Here is a 23458-nt window from a genome sequence, read left to right as displayed (position 1 = left end):
CACACAGGGGCCATGGGAGCCAGCCTCTGTCACAACCACTGCCCGTCCACTGCCCGTGTCCCAGGCTGGAGGGAGGGGCTGGCGGACGGAGGAGCTACTCAGTGGTCAGCTTAGCCTCCACCATCTGGAGGCATCTACAAAGAAATCGCCATATTCCAGCATCACACTGATGAAGAGAAGGGTTTGTGATCCGGATGGTCTAAAATAAGGAACGCCCCTAATCTCTTGAAGGATACCAAGCACATTCTGTGACCCTGGGGCGGCAGGTTCATTTTGCCTACCCTCTGGGAAGGTGACCTACCTAAGGCCTCACTCGACACTAAGGAGACCGGCAGAGGGGGCTGACCCCAGTGTTAAGAAAGAGCTAGAGGCCCAGAGAGAAGATGGGGGCTGCTATGCCACCCCTTGGCGTTTCACCAGCTTGGATTGCGGTGTTTGTGTTCTACCTCTACAGACCCCGATTTCTCCAGACAAGTGACAAGTCTGGACAAGAGAACATATGATTTGGTGTACGGGACCAAAGTAAAGGACTCTCGGGGCGGGGAGAGGCTTCAAGTCCTGGAACATGATGGCGGGGGGTGGGGGTGGGGGGTGGTGGTTAGAGTGTTCTGTGGAAAACTGAGAGATGTTACATACATAACAATGACTGTATTTTATTGTTGACTGTAAACTACTAACCCCCCCCCCCCCCCAGTAAAGGAAAAGTGAAAAGAACATCTGAAAGCCACCTCCTCTCTGGCGCTCTGTGCTTCGAACACAGGAGGAAGCTTCCAGACAAACACTAACACGCAGAAAGTCTTGGCTAACCTGGGCTGGGAAGCCCAGAGCACCCTGTGAGGGAACCATCTATCCTCAGAAGTCAGTGATGGAATCCTCAGAGCTGTGTTTACTTTGGGTCACAGGGCGAGAGACACAAGACATTTTCATATGCCTCTTTGTCATTCTTCCTAACAACTCTCAAGTCTGACACTCTCGTGAGATAAGGTTTAATATAGACATTACTTTGGGGGCAGGTGGGGCGCACCTGGTTGAGCGTACATGTTACAATGCTCAAAGACCCGGGTTTGAGCCCCCTGCCCCCACGTACAGGGAGAAAGCTCCATGAGTGGTAAAGCAGGGATCAGGTCTCTCTGACTCTCTCTCTTTTTCCTCTCTTTTTTTTCTCTTTCTTCCTCTCTATTACCCCTTTCCCTCTGTACCAGAGTGATGTCTGGTTCTTTCTCTGTCTCCTATCTTTATAATGAATAAATAAATAAATTGTTAAAATATATACAGACATTACTTCTTACTGATAAGAAACTGAGGTCCAGAGAGGGTCTAGCTGACCAGTGACCCCTGTACCAGAGCAGCAAGGGCAGTCCCCAGCACTCCTTCTAGTCACCATCAGTCACACACAGAATGGAGACAATAGGCCCCTTTTTATTTTTTAAATGTTGTTATTTTATTTTTTATATTGTATTTCTTTATTATTGTATAGACAAATTGAGAGGGGAGAGGACCAGGGGTTTGAACCCCGGTCCTTGTACGCCGTAATGTGTGTGCTTAACCTGGTGTGTCATGACCTCACCCGCCCCTTTTTCTTTTAGAGATGGAAGGGCCAGTCTGCTTCACACCTTAGCTGTGTATGGCAACAAGCAATCTATTTATTCCCAAGGCTGTTTTCTTTGTTTTTTTATAGATTTTATTTATTTTATTAATGAGAAAGATAGAAGGAGAGAGAGAGAGCCAGACATCACTCTGGTACATGTGCTGCCGGGGATTGAACTCAGGACCTCATGCTTGAGAGTCTAGTTCCTTAACCATTGTGCCACCTCCAGACGACTTCTTTGTTTGTTTTTTTAAACATTTGTCTTTTATTTATGATGGATACAGACAAGAGAAATTGAGAGGTATGGAGGACATAGAAAAAGGAGAGAGAGAGAGAGAGAGAGAGGGATCTGCAGTACTGCTTCACCACTGGTGAAACATCCCCCCTGCAGGTGCAGATCAGGGGCTTGAACTCAGGCCCTTAACTCAGCCTCTCCCACCCCTCAGATTTTTTTCTAGCTACCTGTTCACATCCACAGCTGTTTAAAATGTAACCAGGGGGAGTCGGGCTGTAGCGCAGCGGGTTAAGCGCAGGTGGTGCAAAGCACAAGGACCGGCAAAAGGATCCCGGTTCGAACCCCGGCTCCCCACCTGCAGGGGAGTCGCTTCACAGGTGGTGAAGCAGGTCTGCAGGTGTCTATCTTTCTCTCCTCCTCTCTGTCTTCCCCTCCTCTCTCCATTTCTCTCTGTCCTATCCAACAACGACAACAACAATAATAACTACAACAATAAAACAACAAGGGCAACAAAAGGGAATAAATAAATAAAATAAATATATATAAAAAAAAAGAAACTTAAAATGTAACCAGGCAGTGTTGCGCTGGTTAAGCACTCACATCACAGTGCCCAAGGACCAAGGTTCAAGCCCCTGGCCACTGCCTGCTTCGCGAGTCCTGAAGCAAGTCACCAGGTGTCTCTGTCTCGTTCCCTCTCTATCTCCCCTTCCCCATCTCAATTTCTCTCTGTCTCTACCCAATAATAAATAAAATAAAATAAAATAAAATGTAACACAAAGGGGGGAAATATTAAGAGAGCTCTGGAGTTGTTTCACACCTAGTTGGAAAGGTAAGACTTGTAATGTGGTAACTGTGGTACTTTTTGAACTACCTGCAGCCTAAGTTCTCCCTTCATCCAGAGGGATGTCGCGGCCTCACTCAGGCATCGTGATGCCAGGCTAACTGGAACTCAGTGGAAGGACCATCAGCAGGTGACACCAGCGGCTCGAGAGCGGGAGAGACTTACCCGACTGTGCTGAGTGTCTGAGCTCCACAGATATGGACAGGCTCCCGCACAGAAGTTGGCATTGTACCCTTTGGGTTCATGTATCCATTTCCACCCAAGATCCCTCTTGAAATCAATGTAAAGAGGACGGAGGCAGCAATTATCCTGCACATTCCTGTTGAGAGAGAGAGAGGAACAGAGATGTTCACACTGGTGTCCTCCTGCCCTCATCCCAAGCCAACGCCGTGACTCATTTAACAAGCAAGCAGGCAGCCAATGAGAAAAACATCGTGTGCCAAGTTTTAATGGCTTTTCTTTTCACTTCAAAGGACTTTCAAGATGGGAGGCTAGGGTGATTCAGGGGGCGACTTTCCCTTCTGGGTTCTATGGCTTGACTCCCTTGTCTGCGGCCTGGGAAGTCCAGTCATGCCTTGAGATGATGGAGGAACGGGAGTAGAGAGGTGGCAGACAGAAAACACCAGGTCCTTATCTCATTTCATGGACTCTGTTCTTGGACCGAATCAGAGACCAAGAAACACGGACGCTTGCTCGATGCGACGGGATTTAGAAAACACCTTGCTCTGTGTCTGCAGATCTGGCCTCACTCAGTGGGGAGGAGGCGGGAGGGTGTCAGCACCAGGGGACCCTGTCCTCTGAGCGGAGGAGGGTGAGGTGCACTAGCACACAACTGGGGGGGTGGGGTGGGTATGAAATCCTAACCCGAGACAAAAGCTTTATCTCCTCAGTCAATAGTTTACAGAAAGAGCATTCTTGGGAGCTCTGCTGAGCTGTGTGTTGCCTTCAGCAACGAGGGCAGTAGAGGCTGATTTGTAAGAAAAGGACCAGCATGGGCCACACAGGGAGCTTATGGGAGAGACCGCGTGAAGGCTGGGTGGGGTGTTTACCTAAAGCAATAGGCTGCGTCCAGAGCACGCTTCTTCCGCCGGTTGGAAGGCTGTGACTCAAGTCTGTAGGAGGGCAACAACATTAGCAGGAGGTGTGGGGTCTTCCCACTGTTTTTTTTCCTAGTGGACTTTATAGTTTTCTGATCACCACTGGTATATGTGGAGGTGCCATCAATACCTTGAAAAAATGCATTTGGGTGATAAACATTTAGCTTTACCTGCAGCAAACATCATCAGCCATTAACTTTTTTTCCCTTTGTACATTGTCACAAACAGCAGTGGTGGCCACCAGAGCCTCAGCTGGCAGTACTTATTCATTCTCCCACAGAAACTGAAATGGCACGGGTGACGGTGGGCTCTGGATGAAGCGGCGGGGGTCCCCAGGCAGGGAAGCCTCTGACCCATCTCATAAGGGCCACCGAGGCCGTTGATCTCAGTCCCTCCCCACTCAGGCTATGTGGAAGCCCTCGGTGACTGAACACACAGCCACAGACCCTGTCAGGTCATCTGCTCCCAAAACTACATAGCTCCCAAGACTTCCCCAATGAGCTGGAACCTTCTGCTGACACAGAGGTCACGCCTGCCTAACTCTGTTTGGGAAAGCTGCCAAGACAGGGCTTTCTCGTGTCTTGTGTGACATCTCACGGCCTTTGTGGTGCTGTCTGGCATCTAGAAAGCCTGGCGCATGCTCTGGCCTGCAGCTTAAGCGCACTGGGGAAGAAGGGCTAGGCTGCCATCAGTCTCTGGACCTTGAGAAGACTCTCTCCAGGAGCAGGGGACTCTGTGACCTTCTGCAAGTGGGCCCTACCTGGTGGATATCTGCTGGGGGGAGGGAAGCCTGCTCTGGGGCCTGGCAGTGCATTATCGGGACCCATCTTTCTGCACTCCTCACCACTCAACAGCCCAGAGTGGGGTTCTGGCTGGCTCTCTTCCTCATAAATCAATAAATAGCCCACTGCCTGATGCAGAGAGTCACCCAAACCTTGGGCATCTTGTTCTCTAGGGCTTTCTGCTACTTCACTGAACATCCAGCAAAAAAAAAAAAAAAAAAAAAAAGGATGAACAAAGAACGAGCTTATCAGCCACTGCCAGCCTGGTGAGGGAGCCACCTGCAGCATCTGGTGCTGCCTGGAAAGGAGGAATGTTCCTGAACAGCAGATGCCATGGCATGAGGGAGCTGCTTATAAACACGCCTCCAGGCCCCTGACACTGAGTTTGAGGGACTGGCAGTGGGCTTCTGCGAATGTGTACAGTGCTGTCTTCAACAGTGTTGGCAGAGGCAGAAGCTATGTAGCTCTGACAGCATTATCGGGGGGCAGAAGCTATTTGATTCTGCTTTGCTTAAGTGACAGACAGAAGGCATTAAGTGGCTGTTGGCTGGTTTGGAAGGTTAATGAATCAGTTAGCGGTGACCAACCAACATCACCCTTAGGGAACCCATTCCTCAACCCCTACCCCCGATCCCTCCCTACCTCCCTATTCCTTTCTCCAACCAGACCTTTGCCCAGAAAGATGCAACTCCCCAGGCCAAGCCCACAGTGACATCTATCTGCACAGGGAAACGGACTCCACAGTCCCTGAGGCCAACCACGTTCCCGCCCCACCTCCGAAGACCAAGTCCATTTACCTGCAAATCTTGCTTCCAGCTCTTCGCTCTTATTGGGGATGATGTAATTATTAGATGGCACAAAGGTGCAGCAGGGGCAATGCAAACTTATTTTGAATCCCAGGTTCCTGTCTGGAAAACATGAAGTCAGGGAGATGACTGGCGTGCACAACCCTCAGGCCTAATGTCAACTGAGCAACCCCCAGCACCCGGAGGACAGAGAGTGTGAGTGTGACCTTTGTGATGGAGCCACTCTTGCACCACGTCCGTGACATCGAAGGACAGCCATTCGCCCTCTGCCCTCGTCTTCACGACTTTGCTGTCGATGTAGCGCTGGGTGGGAGATGTCAGGTCCTTGGATTTAAGGATCTGCAGGAGGGAAGGGCCGGAGGGAAGAGGTTGACTGGCGTGCTGACAGCATGACTCAGCCAGAGCGCCGTGCGGTCTCTTCAAATCACCATCTAAATTTAGCTCCCGGCACTGGTCTGTCTGCACTGTCATTTCAGCAGCGAACACACGCACGGGAGAGCCTGACGCCAGGCCATGTGCCACGAGACAAACAGACAAGCAGAGCTACTAGATCAGTGGCGTGTTACGATAAAGGTGAAGTCAAGCGTCTAAAAGAGAGTGACAGGCATTATTTTACTTTGCTGACAGTGAGCTTTGCAAGCTCTCAGCCATAAATTCAATGTGATAAAGTGAACGGCTGTGTTGTTCTGCTTCTCTGCTGACTCAATCTGGGTGGGGAGCTGGGGGTCTGGGAGGGATGGGAGGCAAGGGGGCCGACCAGTCAGAGGATTCATGCTTGCCCTCTGAAGGCTCAGAATCATAAATCTGCTTTCATCAAGAAAGGTCATGACCTGGGACTTGAGCCACTGGGAAAGGCACATAGGTGGCTTGCCTCAGCTTTGCAGGGAAGGCTCTCACTGGGATTCTCACTCTCACCAGTGGCTTGTCCTGACTTACAGAGACTCTCCATACTCCTCAGACTTGAGCAAGCAGAACTGTGTGGAGTGATTTTAGATGGACGCATGGATGTTAAGTGAGAACACCTGCACAAGACTCTTGGATTTCTGTAGGGACTGAGCGGCTTTGGTGGTGGTTAGAATTTCTGTCTGCCTTTCAATGACAGTGCTTTATGAACCAGTAATCCCACAACTTTTTTTTTTTTTACCTCCAGGATTTTCGCTGGGGCTCGGTGCCTGCACTATGAATCCACTGCTCCTGGAGGCTATTTTTTTCCCTTTTGTTGCCCCAGTTGTTTATCGTTGTTATTGCTATCATTGCTGTTGCATAGGACAGAGAGAAACCAAGAATGGAGGGGAAGTCAGAACGGGAGAGAGAGATAGACACCTGCAGACCTGCTTTGCCACTTGTGAAGCCACCCCCCTGCAGGTGGGGAGCCGGGCTCGAACTGGGATCCTTAGGCTGGTCCTTGTGCTCTGAGCCATGTGTGCTTAAGCTGCTATGCTACCACCCAGCCTCTGCCACAACTTTTTTTTTTTTTGTCTATTTATTGGATAGAGACAGCCAGAAATAGAGAGGAAGGGAAGGGAGAAGATATAGAGAGGGAGAGACACCTGTGCAGCCCTGCTCCATGGCTCGCAAAATTTTCCCCCTGAAGGTGGAGGCTGGGGGCCTGAACCTGTGTCCTTGAGCACTGTAAAGTGTGCACTCAACCAGGTCCGCCACTACCTGACCCCTCATCCCATAACTTTGTCTTTATGAACTATGTTGCGCCTCTACCCGCCCAAACTGACAGCCTGCCCCTCCTCCACACGTGGGGCTCCAGTCCTGTGCTCCTGTGTGAGGCCTCTCCTGAGGCCACATCTCACTCGGTCTGTGATCGACTGTTTCAGACGAGGCCTTGTGTTCCCAACGTGCTCACCAGCTTCCCCAGGGCAGGGAGCATGCCTTCTATTTTATGTCAGTTCAAAGTGCAGAACTCTGCTTAATCAACGTCTGCGAAACCACTGCTTGAATATCCAGACTTATTTATTCTCTTTTAAAGCTTCTGAAACAAAATCACATAATCTTCTTCCTGGTTTCAAATGCATTTGACCTCCAAGTGTGATTCAGGTAATTTTGGTAACAAATGCTTCTAAGACGAATATTTGGCGGGAGTCTCACTGTAGTGCAGTGGGTTAAGCGCAGGTGGAGCAGAGTGCAAGGACCGATGTTAAGGATCCCGGTTTAAGCCCCAGGCTCCCCACCTGCAGGGGGGTCATGTCACAGGCAGTGACGCAGGTCTACAGGTATCTGTCTTTCCCTCTCTCTGTCTTCCCCTCCTCTCTCCATTTCTCTCTGTCCTATCCAACAATGATGACATCAATAATAACTGTAACAATAAAAAAAGGCCACCAAAAGGGAATAAATAAATATTTTAAAAAGAAGAATATTTGGCATTCTATTGAACTTCATTTTATTGGAGGGAAGATATGTTTAGAAAAGGAAAGAGAGTCATGTCATTGAAATCTGGAGTGGATTTTAGGCAGAATCTACTATACTGAACTGCCACTCTTATGCAACAAGTCCTCCCTAATGAAGAGAGTCTAGGGCATGACTTCCCTGGACAGACAACCTCACCAATGTGTCCTAAAGTCACCCCTCCCCAGAGCTCTGCCCCACGAGGGGAAGATAGAAACAGGCTGGGGGTGTGAATCCACCCGCCAAGACTCATGTCCAGCAGAGAAGCAATTAAAGAAGCCAGAACTCCCACCTTCTGCACCCCAAAAAGAATTTTGGTCCGTACCCTCAGTGGGGGAGAAATGACAGGCGGAAGATGACCAGAGGGCCCTGAAGTCCAGCTCCACCAGGACCCAGAGAGAGAAGAGGAAAAACAGAGGGACATTTGGATGTAGTCATAGGTGTATGTGTGACTTGAAAAGGAAGAGAAGCTGGGACCATCAGAATAAATGGGCTAGTGTCTGCAAATATAGACAGGTAGTTGTAGAGTGATAGTTAACCCAGAAATACAGCCTTAAGAGAACTGCTGTAGCTCACTTTGGAGGGTATGGGCATACAGAAAGGTGGTGGTGGGAACGGTGTGCAATTGTTCCCCTGTTATCTTGTAATTTTGTAAATCAATATTAAGTCAGAGAGAGAGAGAGGAGAGTCAGTCTAGGGTAGTCACAATTCTTCCACTGGCAAGAAAGTCTCTTTGGAAATTCAAGAGAAGTACAGAAACATGATTTGAGCACAGGGCATACAGGCCTATGGGCTTAGCACACATGATTTCCTTTAGTTTAATCCACAATCATTCCTGAGAGGCAGATTCAGGAAACTGAAGTTTAGGAGGTTAAGTCATTCACCCAAAAGAACACAATGAACAAGTGTGGAGAGAGAACTCACAGCAATGCCAGCTCATCTTCCCACTTCAGTGCTGGAGACTGGAAGGTCAAAAGAATTGGGGAAGTCAGGGCTGGATCATGACTACACCCCCCCAGGCTTTTCAGAAGGCAAAGAGCACTCTGAGATAGAGGCAAAGGTCTTGAATATGGTGATAACAGATGCTGGCCCATTGGTAGCATACTCTATTCATGTTCTAAGCAGTTCTGCTCTCTTTTTTTTTTTTAAAATTATGGCAAATTTAATTTTTTAAAGGTTTTATTTATTTATTTATGAGAAAGATAAGAGGAGGAGAGAGAAAGAACCAGACATCACTCTGGTACATGTGATGCCAGGGATCGAACTCAGGACCTCTTGCTTGAAAGTCCAATGCTTTATCCACTGTGCCAACTCCTGGACCACAGCATTTCTTCTCTTAACAGTTGAGCTGTATGCATACCAAGAATCAACTGCATATGTTTCTAAATCTGTTTAGGGTAAATCTGATACTATAACCATACAAGTTAAGTGTTCTAGAAATTGATGAAACCCAGGAAAGAGAGTTATTGCTTCCAAGTACAATTCTTTGGAAAGTCTTTATAAGCCAGGCTGCTTTTGAAAGAAGACGAAGACAACTATACCATGTGGAATGAGCCCAGGAGTAATGCCATGGTCTGGAAGGTGGTGCATTGGATAAGGTGCTGGACTCCCAAGCATGAGGTCCTGAGTTCATTCCCTGGCAGTGTGTGTACCAGAGTAATACCTGGTTCTCTTTCTCTCTTTTTCTTCTCTCTCTCTCTCACTAATAAGTAAATTAAAAATCTTAAGAAAATAAAGATTACTGCTGGCATAAATATACAACTCAACAACAGCCAACACTCTAGAGGCCAACTCTTGTTGACTCAAGTCATTCCGAGTTAGGCAAATAAGGCACCATTTCTGCAATTCAGAATAAATGCCTTTAGCAATCTGACTTAGAAGGACAATGACAAAAATGTCAGCGGAGAAGACACTTTCAGGTAAGTCTGCTTAAGGTCTGAAAGCTAGTAGCCATAGAATGTGTTTTACAGGCTTGAATTCCTTCCCCTAGTTGACTTCTCAGAAAGACTCATTATTTCATAACTCTGTCTGCTTGGCATAGTGTATGCTATTCATTTTCACAGCCCAAATACATTGCCCACAACAAAAGGGAGTTTTCCCTGTAGATTTGATAGATACTATATAGTCAATGTCTGTGGTGCACATCTATCTATGACTTCTATGTTTTGAAGCCGGGAGGCAACCCACATGATTAAGCACATATGTTATAAATGCTTAAGGACCTAGGTTTGAGCCCCTGGTCCCCACCTGCAGGGGGAAAGCTTTGCGAGTGGTGAAGCAGTGCTTCAGGTGTCTCTCTGTCTCTCTCTATCACCCCCTTCCCTCTCGATTTCTGACTGTCCCTATCCAATAAATAAATCAAGATAATAAAAAATTAAAGTTATATGTCTTAAAACACATATTTTTTTTAGAATCGTATTGAACAGATCGACAGAGAAAACACATGCTGGCAAATTTATGGAAACTCTTTGCCTCTTAGAAGAAGGGGTCAGTCTAGATGCCTTTGCTTTGAAAACAGACCAAAGGGGAGAAAAGTGATTCTGAAACACTTTTCTTTTTAACTCTTATTACAAGATAAGGCCTTCCTTCAGAACACTGGTAGGCTTTGACAGAGAGCAACTTGTTCTTCTCACTCAGGCAAAGGGTCCTCTATATCCCTTCATGGGTCAAGAAGAGGTCAACTTAGAAAGAAGAGGTCACCGAAGAAAGACAACCAACTAGTTATATCACCTTGAAATGAAGACATGGCTCTGGGCTTGTGGGCTTGTTGTCTTGAATTTTATGGACAAGGAGTCCCCAGCCCACTTGCTGTAATTTCTCTTCGTTCTGTCTTATCCAGCTTTCTGCAGTAACAAGAAACAGCTGCTTTCTGTCACTCAGAGAATCTTGCTCATGTTCTTGGAGGCTATTATTAAGTCCCTCTTAGCATTCTCTCTCCCTCTCCCTCTCCCTCTCCCTCTCCTTCTCCATCTCCCTCTGCCTCTCCCTCTGCCTCTGCCTCTCTCTCTCTCTCTCTCTCTCTCTCTCTCTCAGCTAAATAAACCCAGTTGCCTTGGCCCATATTTAGAGGGGCAATTTCTCAAACCTTTAATCACTCAGGTCACTAACAAGGATGGATGATGCTCTATGAAAGTACGCCTTCCTCCTACAGTGTTGCGCTTTCTTTCCAAAAATGGCTCAGACACCTTCTAATCAAATGGCCATGGCTTAAGTCTCAACCTGAAGGGTATCTTCTTTCTAAGGGTATCTTCTTTCCTCTACGACCTCCTTATTCTCTGTTGATCTTGTGCTTATTACCCATGATAAATGAAACTGTGAGGCAAGAAAATCAACCGACTGTTATTATCACTTTGTTCTTTCCTAAATTCAAGGGTTTATTTTAAAACCAGCCCAATCGGCCAACTTCCTGTTCTATTTTTTAATCTTTGCTGTTTGCCTCTGCAATCTGCCAACAGCGAGTGTACTATCATGGAGATGCAGCTGTTACTGTTTTTTCTAGGGCCGCAGTCGCTTCAAAATTCTTTTACATATCTTATTATGGCAACGATAATTTAGCTGAGTAAAAAAGCTCTCTTAGCTATGCTCCATTTAACTGGCCAGATTAAGCCAACATTCTCCATCTGTTTTGAAACACACACACACACACACACACACACACACACACACACGAAGCCGTCCCACTACTTTGCAAACACCATTGGCTGTACAATATTTTCTAGTATGTTCTAAGCATAGCTGGACTGACCAGCTGAAATGTATGGCTGGCAAATCTCAGTTATATATGTTTCTAACCCTGTTTATGATAGATTTAACATTACAACCTTACAAGTGGTGTAGAAATTGATGAAAGGGGCCAGGTGGTGGTGCCCCTGGTTAAGCACACAGATCACAGTGTGCAAGGACCCAGGTTCAAGCCTCTGGTCCCCATCTGCAGGGGGAAAGCTTCACGAGTGGAGATATAGGGCTGCAGGCATGTCTGGACTCTCTCTTTCTCTATCTCTCCCTCCCTCTCAATCTCTCTTTGGCTCTATCCAATAATAAATAAATATCTCTGGACTCTCTCTTTCTCTATCTCCCCATCCCTCTCAATTTCTCTTTGGCTCTATCCAATAATAAACAAAAATTTTAAAAACTGATGAAATACAGGACCAGAGAGAGAGCTGCTGCTTCTGTAAAGACCAAGTCCAATGCCTTAGAAAATCTTTACAAGACAGATTATTTCAGAAAAGTTAATTGTTGTTTTGGAAAACAGGTGCTGCTTCAACAAGGTCCATTTAGAATTATGACATGGCCCTGAAGTCCCACCTTAGGTAAATACCCTCAGAGATCTGAAAGCAGAAACCCAATGCTCATAGAAGAATTTATCAAAAAGAGCCCGAAGTAAAAGAATGTAAAATAGCACAAACAGATACACACAGAGACAAAAGGAAGCATATATCTACAGCCCAGCATTGGCCAAGAATAAAATTCTGACACACACTGCAAGCTGGGTGAAGAGTGAAGACGTTATTCTGGGTGAATGGTGAAGATGTTATGCTGGGTGAAAGAAGCCAGATTCAAATAGGCAAGTATTGGGGACCAGGTGGTGGTGCACCTAGTTAAGCGTACATGTGACAATGTGCAAGGACCTGGCTTCAAGCCCCACATCCCCACCTGCAGGGGGAAAGCTTCACAAATGGTGAAGCAGGGCTTCAGGTACTTCTCTGTCCCTCTCTCTTTCTATCCCCCTTTCTCTCAATTTCTATCTCTATCCAATAAATCAGTAAAGATAACATTTTTTAAAGGGCAAATATCATAACCAACCCACTTTCAGGAGGTACCCAGTAAAAGCAGTTTTGCAGGAAGTAGAATAGAGATTTCCAGGGGTAGAGGGGAAATAGAGAGAAGTCAAGATTTGGGAGGGGGTAAATAGTATAATGGTTATGCACACTCTTGTGCCTGAGGCTCTGAAGTGCCAGGTTCAATCCCCTGCACCACCACCAGCCAGAGCTGACCAGTGCTCTAGTAAAATAATTAATTAATTAATTAATTTAATTGTGACTTAACAGAAACAGGTGATGAAAGCATTCTGGAACCGGACAGGGGTGGCAGCTAGCCAATAATGTCACTAAAGTGTAAGCCTAAATATGGATGAAAGGCAGATGTTCTACTGTGTAGACTCTACCACTGTTTTTTTTCTCATTTTCGATATGAGAATGACAGTTGTGAAATCAATAACAAAAGGCATAATATGACCAAAAAAAAAAAAAAAAAAGACCCAGAAGCCTGCATCTAGTTGGCTCAGCAGCTGTCCTGAGGCTTCAGGGAAACTGAACTTCTCTGTTCCAGTCTCTTGGAAACAGAGTTGGCAGTCAGCTGAGGTCAAGAACAAACACCTCATCACAGACCCCTGCAAGCGTCAACCCGGCTTTGACCTGGCACGTTATGATTGGGCCCTCCTCAATCGCTATGGAACAGGCCATGGCCGGTGCGCCGCTATGTTCCATCGCTGGGGAGCCAGAGACGACCCGAACTGCCCCTGCGGCTCCAGACAGACTGTGACCCACATAGTCAACGACTGCCACCTCTCCAGATTCAAAGGAGGTCTCGAAACTTGACATCAGGCTCAACCTGACGCTGTTGACTGGCTACGGAAGAAGGGCAAACGCTAGAAGAAGAAGAAGAAGAAGGGAAACTGAAAACTGGAAGTCGTCGATGACGCTCTGGAAAAGCAAAGCATTAAACGCCAATGGACACCAGGCAGAGCCTCAGGCAGATGAACATTCTTAGCCTCCTATAAGGACTTTCGTGTGTAAACTGCATGCATACATGCACACGCATACACACACATGAAGCTAAAATATAAGAAATACAAAAGAGCTCTTCCCTAAACTGAATTCTTTAGATAACCAACAACAACAATTTCCGAGTGAGTTGCAAAAGAGAACGTGTAAGACGCTGAAATAAGATTAGGCTGAGCCTGCTTCAGCTATCACCGACAGTGATGTTTCCTTGCTATTCTCCTCACAGTATACACACACACACACACACACACACACACACAGTATCTACAAGACGAGCAATATACCCACAGATCAGCACTGGCAAAGCTCAAGGCTCTTCACCGAATTGCAAAATCACCCTCCACAAAAGGGTGCATTCATCCCTGTCACTGGAAAACAGCCAGTGGAGAGAGTACAGAGAGGCAGAGATCACTGGGGTTCTCCAACAGTTTGGGAGCAAAATTGAAAGTCAAGATGTAAAAAGTAGGCCAGGGCATGTTTTACCCCCTACATGGATAATGCTGTTAAGCCATCTCAAGAGTCAACCTGGACACCAAGTCCCCTCTGAGACACTGCAGATTAACAAGTAAGAAAGCGCTGAGAAGTCTGTATCAGTTGTCTTATTCTGACATAAACAGAGAGCTAGGGGAACCAAGGGCCAACCCCACCATGCTGCTGATGAAAAGGGATCTGACCCCATGGCTGCCAAAAAGACCTGCTGTGGGTCAGTTGGCCATCTTATTCTTACTGTCTTGAGTGTTAGCAGCACATGCGCTACTCCCATGGCCGCCTGCTTTTAATGTTCGCAGTGACTCGCAAACGTTAAGTGTTGGGGCCTGCTTGGTCCTGATCTAGGCCCAGCTGACACTCCGTAAGCCTGGCTCGAATTTCGCTGACGGTCACTAACTTCCTCAGAGTGACACAACATTTCCTGTAGGCCATGCCTGAATTCACCTCTGCCCTCCAGCTGATGATGCGTAAAGAGCATAGGCCCCCCACCGATGGTGACGCCACCTCACACCCCCTCTGACGTCATCTCACCCTACCTTTCCATCCCTGCCTCCACCTCCTGCCTATTAAGAATGGCCTTTTCCTCAATAAAGCGAGTCACTGCCTTGACAGAACTCCAGACTTGGTGTATTTTCTTTTCTCAAGTCGCCGACACTCTCCCTCCCGCTCAGCCCCAGAAGGGGGGTCCGGCTGGTCCAGATCTCCCCTCCTCGCGACTACCTGTGCACAGCCATTCCGGAGGTTGTAAGCACCACCCTCCTTAGTTCAGCCTGGCCTTGAGTCCTGGACTTTAAGGTCAAAAACACTTGCATGAGGCGAGAACCTAAGTCTTCCCATGACAACTCAATCCCTGACATCTCTGTCTTTGAAGAACGGCCGTGGACAGGGAGCTCACTACTTTTTGAGACAACTCATTCACTTTTTGGAAAAAGGGTGCGAGTTCTTCTTGATCTCGGATTTCAGATCCCCATCAGCTTACCTCAGTAGGCAGCAGTGCCATTGCATGTGTATTCAGTTTTGCATTTTTCGATGATGGGACCTTTTTCAGTCTTTCTCTAAAACCCAGTAAGGGGGGGCCTTGTGGCCCTCTCTATCTACCTGCTACAGGTGAAGACTGACAGGCCTGAAGACACCAGTAGGGAAATTTTTCCCCCACACCCCCATGCCCCAGCACCTCCCAGTGCCAGTAGAGAGGACTGTACTTTATCTGGTACAGTGCTGTACTTTATCTGGAAAATGTGAAATTCCCTATCCCCGCCTCCCCTCTCTCTGTAGCTCCGGGCTTATCACTGGGGCTCAGCGCTGGCACTGCGAGCCCACTGCTCCCGGTAGCCATTTTTGTTCCATTTTATTGGCTAGGACAGAGAGAAATTGAGAGAGGAGGGAGAGATAGAGAGGGAGAGAGAAAAAGACACTTAAAGACCTGCTTATTGCTTGTGAAGCATCCCCCCTGCAGGTGGGGAGCCAGAGGATTGAACCTGGATCCTTGAGCTGGTCCTTGCGCTTAGTACTCTGTGCACTTAATCTGGAGCACCGCCACCTGGTCCCCAAGTTCCCTTTTTTCTGGATGTCAGACCACAATCCCAGCAAGTAGTTCCTTCTCGGCTGCCTCTTTCAGGACCGTGCCCCCTTGTCTTCGTCAAGCTCATTCTCAAAGTCAGTTTCTCACCAAATTCCAGACACGGTTTAGCAGATTATGGAGAATACTCGGACTCTGCCAAGTGTGAGGGGAGCAGCTAGTGTTGCCTTTGTTCTGGTCACTATTTTTAATGCAACTATTTACTTTTGGCAAGGACCACTGACTTACAGTAAACTTTTGGTAAAACAAAACAAAAACTCTTTTCTTCTTACACAAACTGTGAGGTCAGGTTTTCCACCCCAGATCCTTTCTGGAATGGCATGGGATAGAGAGACAGAGAGTGAGAGAAAGGGGGGAAGAGGGAGGAATTTTGGCTCTTGTAGCCAGTGGCTTGAATTCCAGCCTGCATGACAAACATCTGGAGAGTTTGGTCCTGTCTCTGAATCCCTGGCTTCATAGGAATAATGTTGGGGTCCAAGAATCCACATTCATCCATGTGATGTCTAGGCTGTGGGTACAGAGACCTGTCTGAGAGACGCTGCTCTGGTATCTGCAGACCTCTGGTCACTGAGAACTGCCTGTCTGAACTTGGCTTTGTCACCATTTAGAGTCTCTCTTGGGATGTGCTGTCCAGCAGATAAGCCATCCCTCCTAGTCACAGAGTACCAATCTCCCTGTAAGCCATGACTTCACACCCTGATGCCAGGAGAAGGCTGCACAGACCAAGCCTGCAGCCCATTGGGGGCCTGCCAGGCTTTCTGTCTCACTGTACAGGCTCTCCATGCAGCACCCCGCAGAAATCTGTGAAAGCAGAGAAGAATGGGAGCATGCAGACGTCACACCCTGCCTGTGCCACTGAGCCCCTGCTATGGCTCGCTGGACGGGGTTCCAGCAAGGCCTTTCGGGGTGACTTCCAGACCCCCATAGTACCCCCACCTTGCCCCACGTCCACTGCCAACACCTCCATGGCTCCTTTGCAGACCTGAAGTCACATTTGCTGCAGAAGCCTCGAGAGTCCGCAGAGTTGATTCCCATGGAACACACGGCAGCTTCCAAAGACAGATGCATGGACACACGCAGTCTGTCTGGACCTCAGTCACTGCACTAGCACCCCTCTCTAACACCAGTGGCACATGCTGAGTGGTCTCTGAGTGGCATGTGCCCAGGAGCAGTTAGGACGAAGCCAGGCAAGCAGGGAGCTTGCGTGACCTCCAAGGGAATGCCACCAGCCAGGCCTTAAACACACACACACACACACATACACACACACACACACACACACACACACACACACATTCTTCTGTGGCTGATGAAAACATCTGACAATTCCCCATTGTTTCCATCACTGCTTTGCTCTTTCTCTTCAGACAAAGCTCAAGGGCTCGGGTTCGGGGAGGGGCGCATTTTCTGTGTGGATGGAAAGCCCCAGAGACTGGGGTTTTACGAAGGGTTGTCTTTCATGGTCATCCTACAGAACCCCCCTCCTCAGGGATGACCCAGCTGGACTGAAGTCTCAGCTGAGATGGCGGAAGGTTGGTGTGCCTTCCCCCTCAGCTCCAGGAGTCACAGGGAAACTAGGTCAGAAGCTGAGATGACCCTGTCCTGAGCCCATCTGCCCCCTACCACTGCTTCTTCAGCTCACCTGACCCTCACCCCAGGTCCACTGACTGGGCCTGACACACACCCACAGGGAAACATGCCTGTGGGGGACATGCAGCTGTGTCTTTGCCTTACTTTCCACAATGTGGGCCACTCCTGTGTCCCCTACCCCAGCCCCGTCCAATTCAGCTGACATCATGAACCCAAGAAGCACAGGCTGGAGAAAGGAATGGGCCAGTTCCTCTTCTTTCCTCCCCTCTTCCTTCCTTCCTTCCTTCCTTCCTTCCTTCCTTCCTTCCTTCCTTTATCCCTTTCTTGCTTCCTTCCTTCTTTCTTTCCAGACACATGAAGTTTATGGGTCAGCCTAAGTATCAGTTTCTTTTTATTTCTATTTATTTATTTGTCTATTTTGCCTCTAGGATTATTGCTGGGGCTCGGGGCTGGCACTATGGATCCACAGCTCCTGTGGGCATTTTTCTATTTTATTGGATAGGACAGAGAGACATTGAGAGAGATGGGGAAGATAGAGAGGGAGAGAGAAAGACAGACACCTGCAGACCTGCTTCATCGTTTGTGAAGCGTCCACCCACCCCCACAGGTGGCGAGCCAGGACTCAAACTGGGATCCTTGCGAGGGTCCTTGTGCTTCGTACTATGTGCGCTTAACGCACTACACCACTGCCCAGCCCCCTAAGTGTCAGTTTCTGTAACATATTACATAGGATTTTTCTGAGGAGCCAGGGCCTTTCACATACACGACTGTGTTGCTCCTTAGTCATTTTTACGCAGAGAGAGAAAGAGAAAGGCTACAGCTCCGGGGTGCCCTCCAGTGCCCTGGCACCCCCACGTAGGGCCGGGGTTCCCATCTGGACTGTGTGCATAGTCAGGCAGACACCCCACCTGGTGAGTTAGTTGTCAGGCTCTATGTGACTTCACTACCACAGGGCTACGACTCACCTAATGGACACTGGAGCTGAATGAACAACAACACGTGTGTTTGTGTGTGTGTGTGTGTGTGTGTGTGTGTACACCTGTGTGTTTCTCTCTTCATGTAAACATACTCGTGAAACAAACAGCAGGATTTCCAAACCCACATAAATAATGCTCCTCAAAAGAGCCATCTGCTTATGTCAGACACTTCGGTCCAATTCAGCCCTTGCATATTTAAATCCCACTTTGGAATTTTCCTCAGATTCACTCAGAGATGTGAGGAGCATTGCCTCAACACCAGATATTGTCCCAAAAATTTATCTCCAGAGGGAAGGCAAGAAAACACATACACAGGGCCAGGCATGAGGCAGTGGTGCACCTGGTTAAGCACACACATTACAGTGTGCAAGGACCCAGGTTCAAACCCCTGGTGCCCACCTGCGAGGTGAAAACTTCACAAATGGTGAAGCAGGGCTGCAGGTGTCTATCTCTTTTTCTCTCTCTCTATCTCCCCCTCCTTTCTCAATTTCTCTCTGTCTCTGTCCAATAATAAATAAAAACAAAATTGATTTAAAAAGAAAACACATACAGATCAGAATGGAGCAGAAGACTGGCACAGCAAACCATGAGGGGCAGGGAGGAAGGAAGCCTGGGTGGCAGCAGGCTCAGCAGTGGAGCACACAGGAGTCACACACACCAGGCCCCAGGTTCAATCCCCAGCTTCGGCACATGCCAAGACTAAAAGCACTGCTCTGCCCCCCCCCCCTCTCTCTCTCCCATGGAGTAAATCTTAAAGAGAGAGAAAAAAATGAGAGAGCTGAGCAAGAAGAGAACCAGACAGAGAAAAATAGAGGCAGGAAGCACCAGGAAGAGGGATCTGGGAGGCTAGGCCAGCCTTCGAGGATGAAGAGAGCCTGGTCACGGGGAGGAGTGGACAGTGTCCACAGGACTGTGAGGGGACAGAGCAGAGATGGTGGAGTCTCAAGTCAGAATAGGGAATCCTCTACTGGGAGAGCACCCCAGTGCTGGGAGCTGGTGGGGAGCAGGCCAGGGACAGCCTCCCCAGACAGAACGGATGCTGGCATTCTTTGAGAGAGGCAAGAGGCCAATGCAGGAGACTGGTCCAACCTGCATCCTCACTGGGTCACTTATGGTTCCAGCAGCCGCTCCGGAGGTAGAGAGGAACAGCCAGGTGGCCCTGGGGTGACCCCAGGAGGCCAGAGGGAGGAAGGAGGACTAGACAGGTGGGAGGAGCACTAGAGACAGAGAGGGGCTTGATTTCAGAGCTGGCTCTTCAAAAACTACTGTCACAGAAGGAAATCAGCTCTGTCACATTTCACCACCATTGCCTTTCCAAAGTCCAGATCTGTCTCCATTGACAAAATTCCTAATGGTGTATTTTATTATTATTATTTTTTATTTATTGCATCAATACAGCTAGAAATCAAGAGGGTAGGGGGAGACAGAGAGGGAGAGATACCTGCAGCCCTGCTTCACCACTTGCAAAAGCTTTCCCCTACAGGTGGGGACTGGGGGCTTGAACCTGGGTCCTTGTGCATCGTAACATGTGTGCTCAACCAGGTGTGTCATCACCCGGCCCCGATTGTGTGTGTGTGTGTGTGTGTGTGTGTGTGTGTGTGTGTGTGTGTGTGTGTTTAAGACTCTGGGGAAATGTCTAGCACAAAAGTGCCCTGCACCACCTCCCCCCCAAACTCTGACTCCCATCCCCCCCAAAAAAAAAAATCCTGATCTCTGTTGGTATCGGAAAGTAATAGGTTCTAAGGCTCATCTTGGGAGCCATTTTCGTCCAGGTGAAGTTGTTACTGAAGCGATGGCTTTTACTGAGAACGGAGTGGGGGATAAGAACCTCAGGAAAATCAAAGCAGGAAGTACGGACTGCTGTGTCTTAAAATTATTTATAAATAAGGCTTCTGACAGGCTGACAAGATAGCAATAGCCAGTGGAAACACTAAGCCCTAAGGCCATAGGAGTCCAAGTTCAATTCCAGGCACTCTCATAAACTAGAGCAGTGCTCTGGCCCTCTCAGTCTCTCTCAGGAGTTCCACCAAGTTGCAGAGGCTACCATGATGCCAACCTGACTTCACTGGACAGACGACCTCACAGATATGCCCTGGAACCCCACTCCCCTCAACCCCTGCCCCACTAGGGAAAGACAGAAACAGGCTGGGAGCATGAACTGACCTGCCAATGCCATGTCCGGTGGAGAAGCAATTACAGAAGCCAGAATTCCCACCTTCTGCTCCCCATAATGACCCTGGGTCCATGCTCCCAGAGGGATAAAGAATAGGGAAGCTTCCAAAGGAGAGGAGGGGATGCAGAACTCTGGTGGTGGGAATTGTGTGGAACTCCCTCTTATCCTATAGTCTTGTTGATCATTATTAAATCTATCTTTTTTAAAAGTTAAAAAAAAAAAAAAAACAAGAAGAAAGAAAGCAAAGCTCAGAGTCATTATCTTCTGCTGCATGAGATGAAAGGGTTATCTGAACCCAGCATGTCTACACCACTTGTCCGGGGGTCCTGTACATGCTCCAAGGGTCACCTCAGGACCCATGGTAAATGATAAGGATATGAGTTCTCCCAGGCCAGCAAGCCATTCCATTCGGGTCTGAGAAAACCCGAGCTCTGAACAGCCTTGTGCTGACATGCTCTGGCTGTGGCTTTAGGGCCCCACTGCCACCCCAGGGCTGAGCACATTCTTGGCTGACCTCCTCTGTCTTGTCTAGCCTTGGGCAATGGAGACATGAAAGGTGTGTGAGTGTGTGTGTGTGTGTGTGTATGAATGTGTGAGTGTGTGTGTGAGTGTGTGTGTGTGTGTGTGTGTGTGTGTGAGTGTGTGTGTGTATGAATGTGTGAGTGTGTGTGTGAGTGTGTGTGTGAGTGTGTGTGTTTATGAATGTGTGAGTGTGTGTGTGTGTGTGTGTGTGTGAGTGTGTGTGTATGAATGTGTGAGTGTGTGTGTGAGTGTGTGTGTGTGTGAGTGTGTGTGTGTATGAATGTGTGAGTGTGTGTGTGAGTGTGTGTGTGTGAGTGTGTGTGTGTGTGTGTGTGAGTGTGTGTGTATGAATGTGTGTGTGTGTGTGTGTATGAATGTGTGAGTGTGTGTGTGTGTGTGTGTGAGTGTGTGTGTGTGTGTGTGTGAGTATGTGTGTGTATGAATGTGTGAGTGTGTGTGTGAGTGTGTGTGTGCGTGTGTGAGTTTGTGTGTGTGTGAGTATGTATGTGTGAGTTTGTGTGCGTGTGAGTGTGTATGTGTGAGTGTGTGTGTGAGTGTATGTGTGTGTGTATGTGTGAGTGTGTGTGTGAGTGTGTGTGTGAATGTGTGTGAGTATGTGTGTGAGTGTGTGTGTGAGTGTGTGTGTGTGAGTGTGTGTATGAGTGTGTGTGAGTGTGTGTGTGTGAGTGTGTGTGTGTGAGTGTGTGTGTGTGTGAGTGTGTGTGTGTATGAATGTGTGAGTGTGTGTGTGAGTGTGTGTGTGTGTGTGTGTGTTTATGAATGTGTGAGTGTGTGTGTGAGTGTGTGTGTTTATGAATGTGTGAGTGTGTGTGTGAGTGTGTGTGTGTGTGAGTGTGTGTGTGTGTATGAATGTGTGAGTGTGTGTGTGAGTGTGTGTGTGTGTGAGTGTGTGTGTGTATGAATGTGTGAGTGTGTGTGTGTGTGAGTGTGTGTGTGTATGAATGTGTGAGTGTGTGTGTGAGTGTGTGAGTGTGTGTGTGTATGAATGTGTGAGTGTGTGTGTGAGTGTGTGTGTGTGCGTGTGTGAGTTTGTGTGTGTGTGTGAGTATGTATGTGTGAGTTTGTGTGCGTGTGAGTGTGTATGTGTGAGTGTGTGTGTGAGTGTATGTGTGTGTGTATGTGTGAGTGTGTGTGTGTGTGTGAATGTGTGTGAGTATGTGTGTGAGTGTGTGTGTGAGTGTGTGTGTGTGAGTGTGTGTATGAGTATGTGTGTGAGTGTGTGTGTGTGAGTGTGTGTATGAGTGTGTGTGTGAGTGTGTGTGTGTGTGAGTGTGAGTGTGTGTGTGTGTGAGTGTGTGTGTGTGTGTGTGTGAGTGTGTGTGTGTATGAATGTGTGAGTGTGTGTGTGTGTGTGTGTGAGTGTGTGTGTGTATGAATGTGTGAGTGTGTGTGTGTGTGTGTGTGTGTGTGTGCACTCAAGCATTTGCAGGCATACTTGTGAGTAGATTTGAGATTAGGAGCCACACCTCCATCTCGTAGTGCTAGATTCCCTTCAGAAGCAACTTTTTTCCATCCACCTTGAACTTCTGGTGCTCAGCCAGAATTTTTGAGTTTAAAATCGCATGTGGAGGGCTGGAGAGAAAACTAGCCAGCTAGGGTTAGGGTGCCTGACTTGCCAGGTTTGAGCCCAGGCACTGTGTGAGGGGTGGAGTGGCTCCAGGGGGGAAAGCCCCAATGCTGTGTTCTCTCTGTCTCTCTCTTTCTCTGTCTGTCTCTCTCTCTGGATGTAAAAGTAAACCAGGAATGGTGAGTTGACTGCACACATACCGGTCCACAATAAACAAAATAAGATACTAAGGAATAAGGTCTTTTGCTGCGATTACACACACACACCCATGCACACACCCTAAACAGTGCCATGGAAGTGGCCGGGCAGCCATTCCTCTCCCTGCCCCTGACATTCATCTGAGAGAAGATTCTCCTTCCTTATTGTCTCCTTTTCCAACCCCCAACATCAGGCATTATTTTCATCCTAAGTAAAGGACCAATCTCATCAAAGAAAGATGCAGGCGAGTTTCCTCATGTGAGGAGAGCAGCAGTGACAGTGTGGGTTGGACAGCACAGCCTCAGAACTGTCCCAGTGAGGGACGCTACCCACACGGGGCTATAAAAGCACAGTGATGGGGAGTCAGGCAGTGGCACAGCGGGTTAAGCGCAGGTGGCGCAAAGCACAAGGACCGGCATAAGGATCCCGGGTTCAAGCCCCCAGCTCCCCACCTGCAGGGGAGTCGCTTCACAGGCAGTGTCTCTCTTTCTCTCCCCCTCTCTGTCTTCCCCTCCTCTCTCCATTTCTCTCTGTCCTATCCAACAATGATGACATCAATAACAACAACAATAACTACAACAATAAAAACAACAAGGGCAACAAAAGGAAATAAATGAATAAATAAATAAATAAAAGCACAGTGACACCCAGCCCTGTTTGGGGAATGTCCCATTTCCCCTTCCTATTTCTCTTTGTCTTTGTCAGAGGGCCTTCCCTTCTCCTATCCCCGCAGTGCTGGTGTTCCTGAAGCCAGGCCTGGAAATAATGCTATTTATCAACTCAGTCCCACCCTTGTAAGAGTGAACAAGAGCA

The 23458-nt window shown here is 48.1% G+C and overlaps 1 protein-coding gene and 1 long non-coding RNA gene across 6 annotated transcripts in view; one reads left to right on the top strand and one right to left on the bottom strand.

Moving 5' to 3' along the window:
• The window catches only part of TGFB2 (transforming growth factor beta 2), a 75187-nt gene that overhangs the window by 4569 nt on the left and 47160 nt on the right, over positions 1 to 23458 (bottom strand). For 4 of the 5 annotated variants that reach the window (XM_060178452.1, XM_060178450.1, XM_060178451.1 and 1 more), the window contains 4 exons: positions 5556 to 5688; positions 5341 to 5451; positions 3714 to 3891; positions 2830 to 2983 (listed from right to left, as the gene is read on the bottom strand). In XM_060178452.1, the coding sequence (XP_060034435.1) occupies positions 2830 to 2983; positions 3714 to 3891; positions 5341 to 5451; positions 5556 to 5688 (576 nt within the window). The remainder of the gene's footprint in view (positions 1 to 2829; positions 2984 to 3713; positions 3892 to 5340; positions 5452 to 5555; positions 5689 to 23458) is intronic. The other variant, XM_060178454.1, reaches the window with a different exon arrangement.
• LOC132534592 (uncharacterized) lies at positions 3902 to 5387 on the top strand. Its single transcript, XR_009546298.1, has 2 exons — positions 3902 to 4524; positions 5210 to 5387. It is a non-coding gene; the product is annotated as an uncharacterized LOC132534592 (long non-coding RNA).

The sequence above is a fragment of the Erinaceus europaeus genome, chromosome 19 (genome assembly GCF_950295315.1).
Source record: "Erinaceus europaeus chromosome 19, mEriEur2.1, whole genome shotgun sequence".
Classification (NCBI taxonomy): Eukaryota; Metazoa; Chordata; class Mammalia; order Eulipotyphla; family Erinaceidae; genus Erinaceus; species Erinaceus europaeus.
Note: the sequence above shows the minus strand (reverse complement) of the source record. Positions and strands in the feature narration are given on the sequence as shown.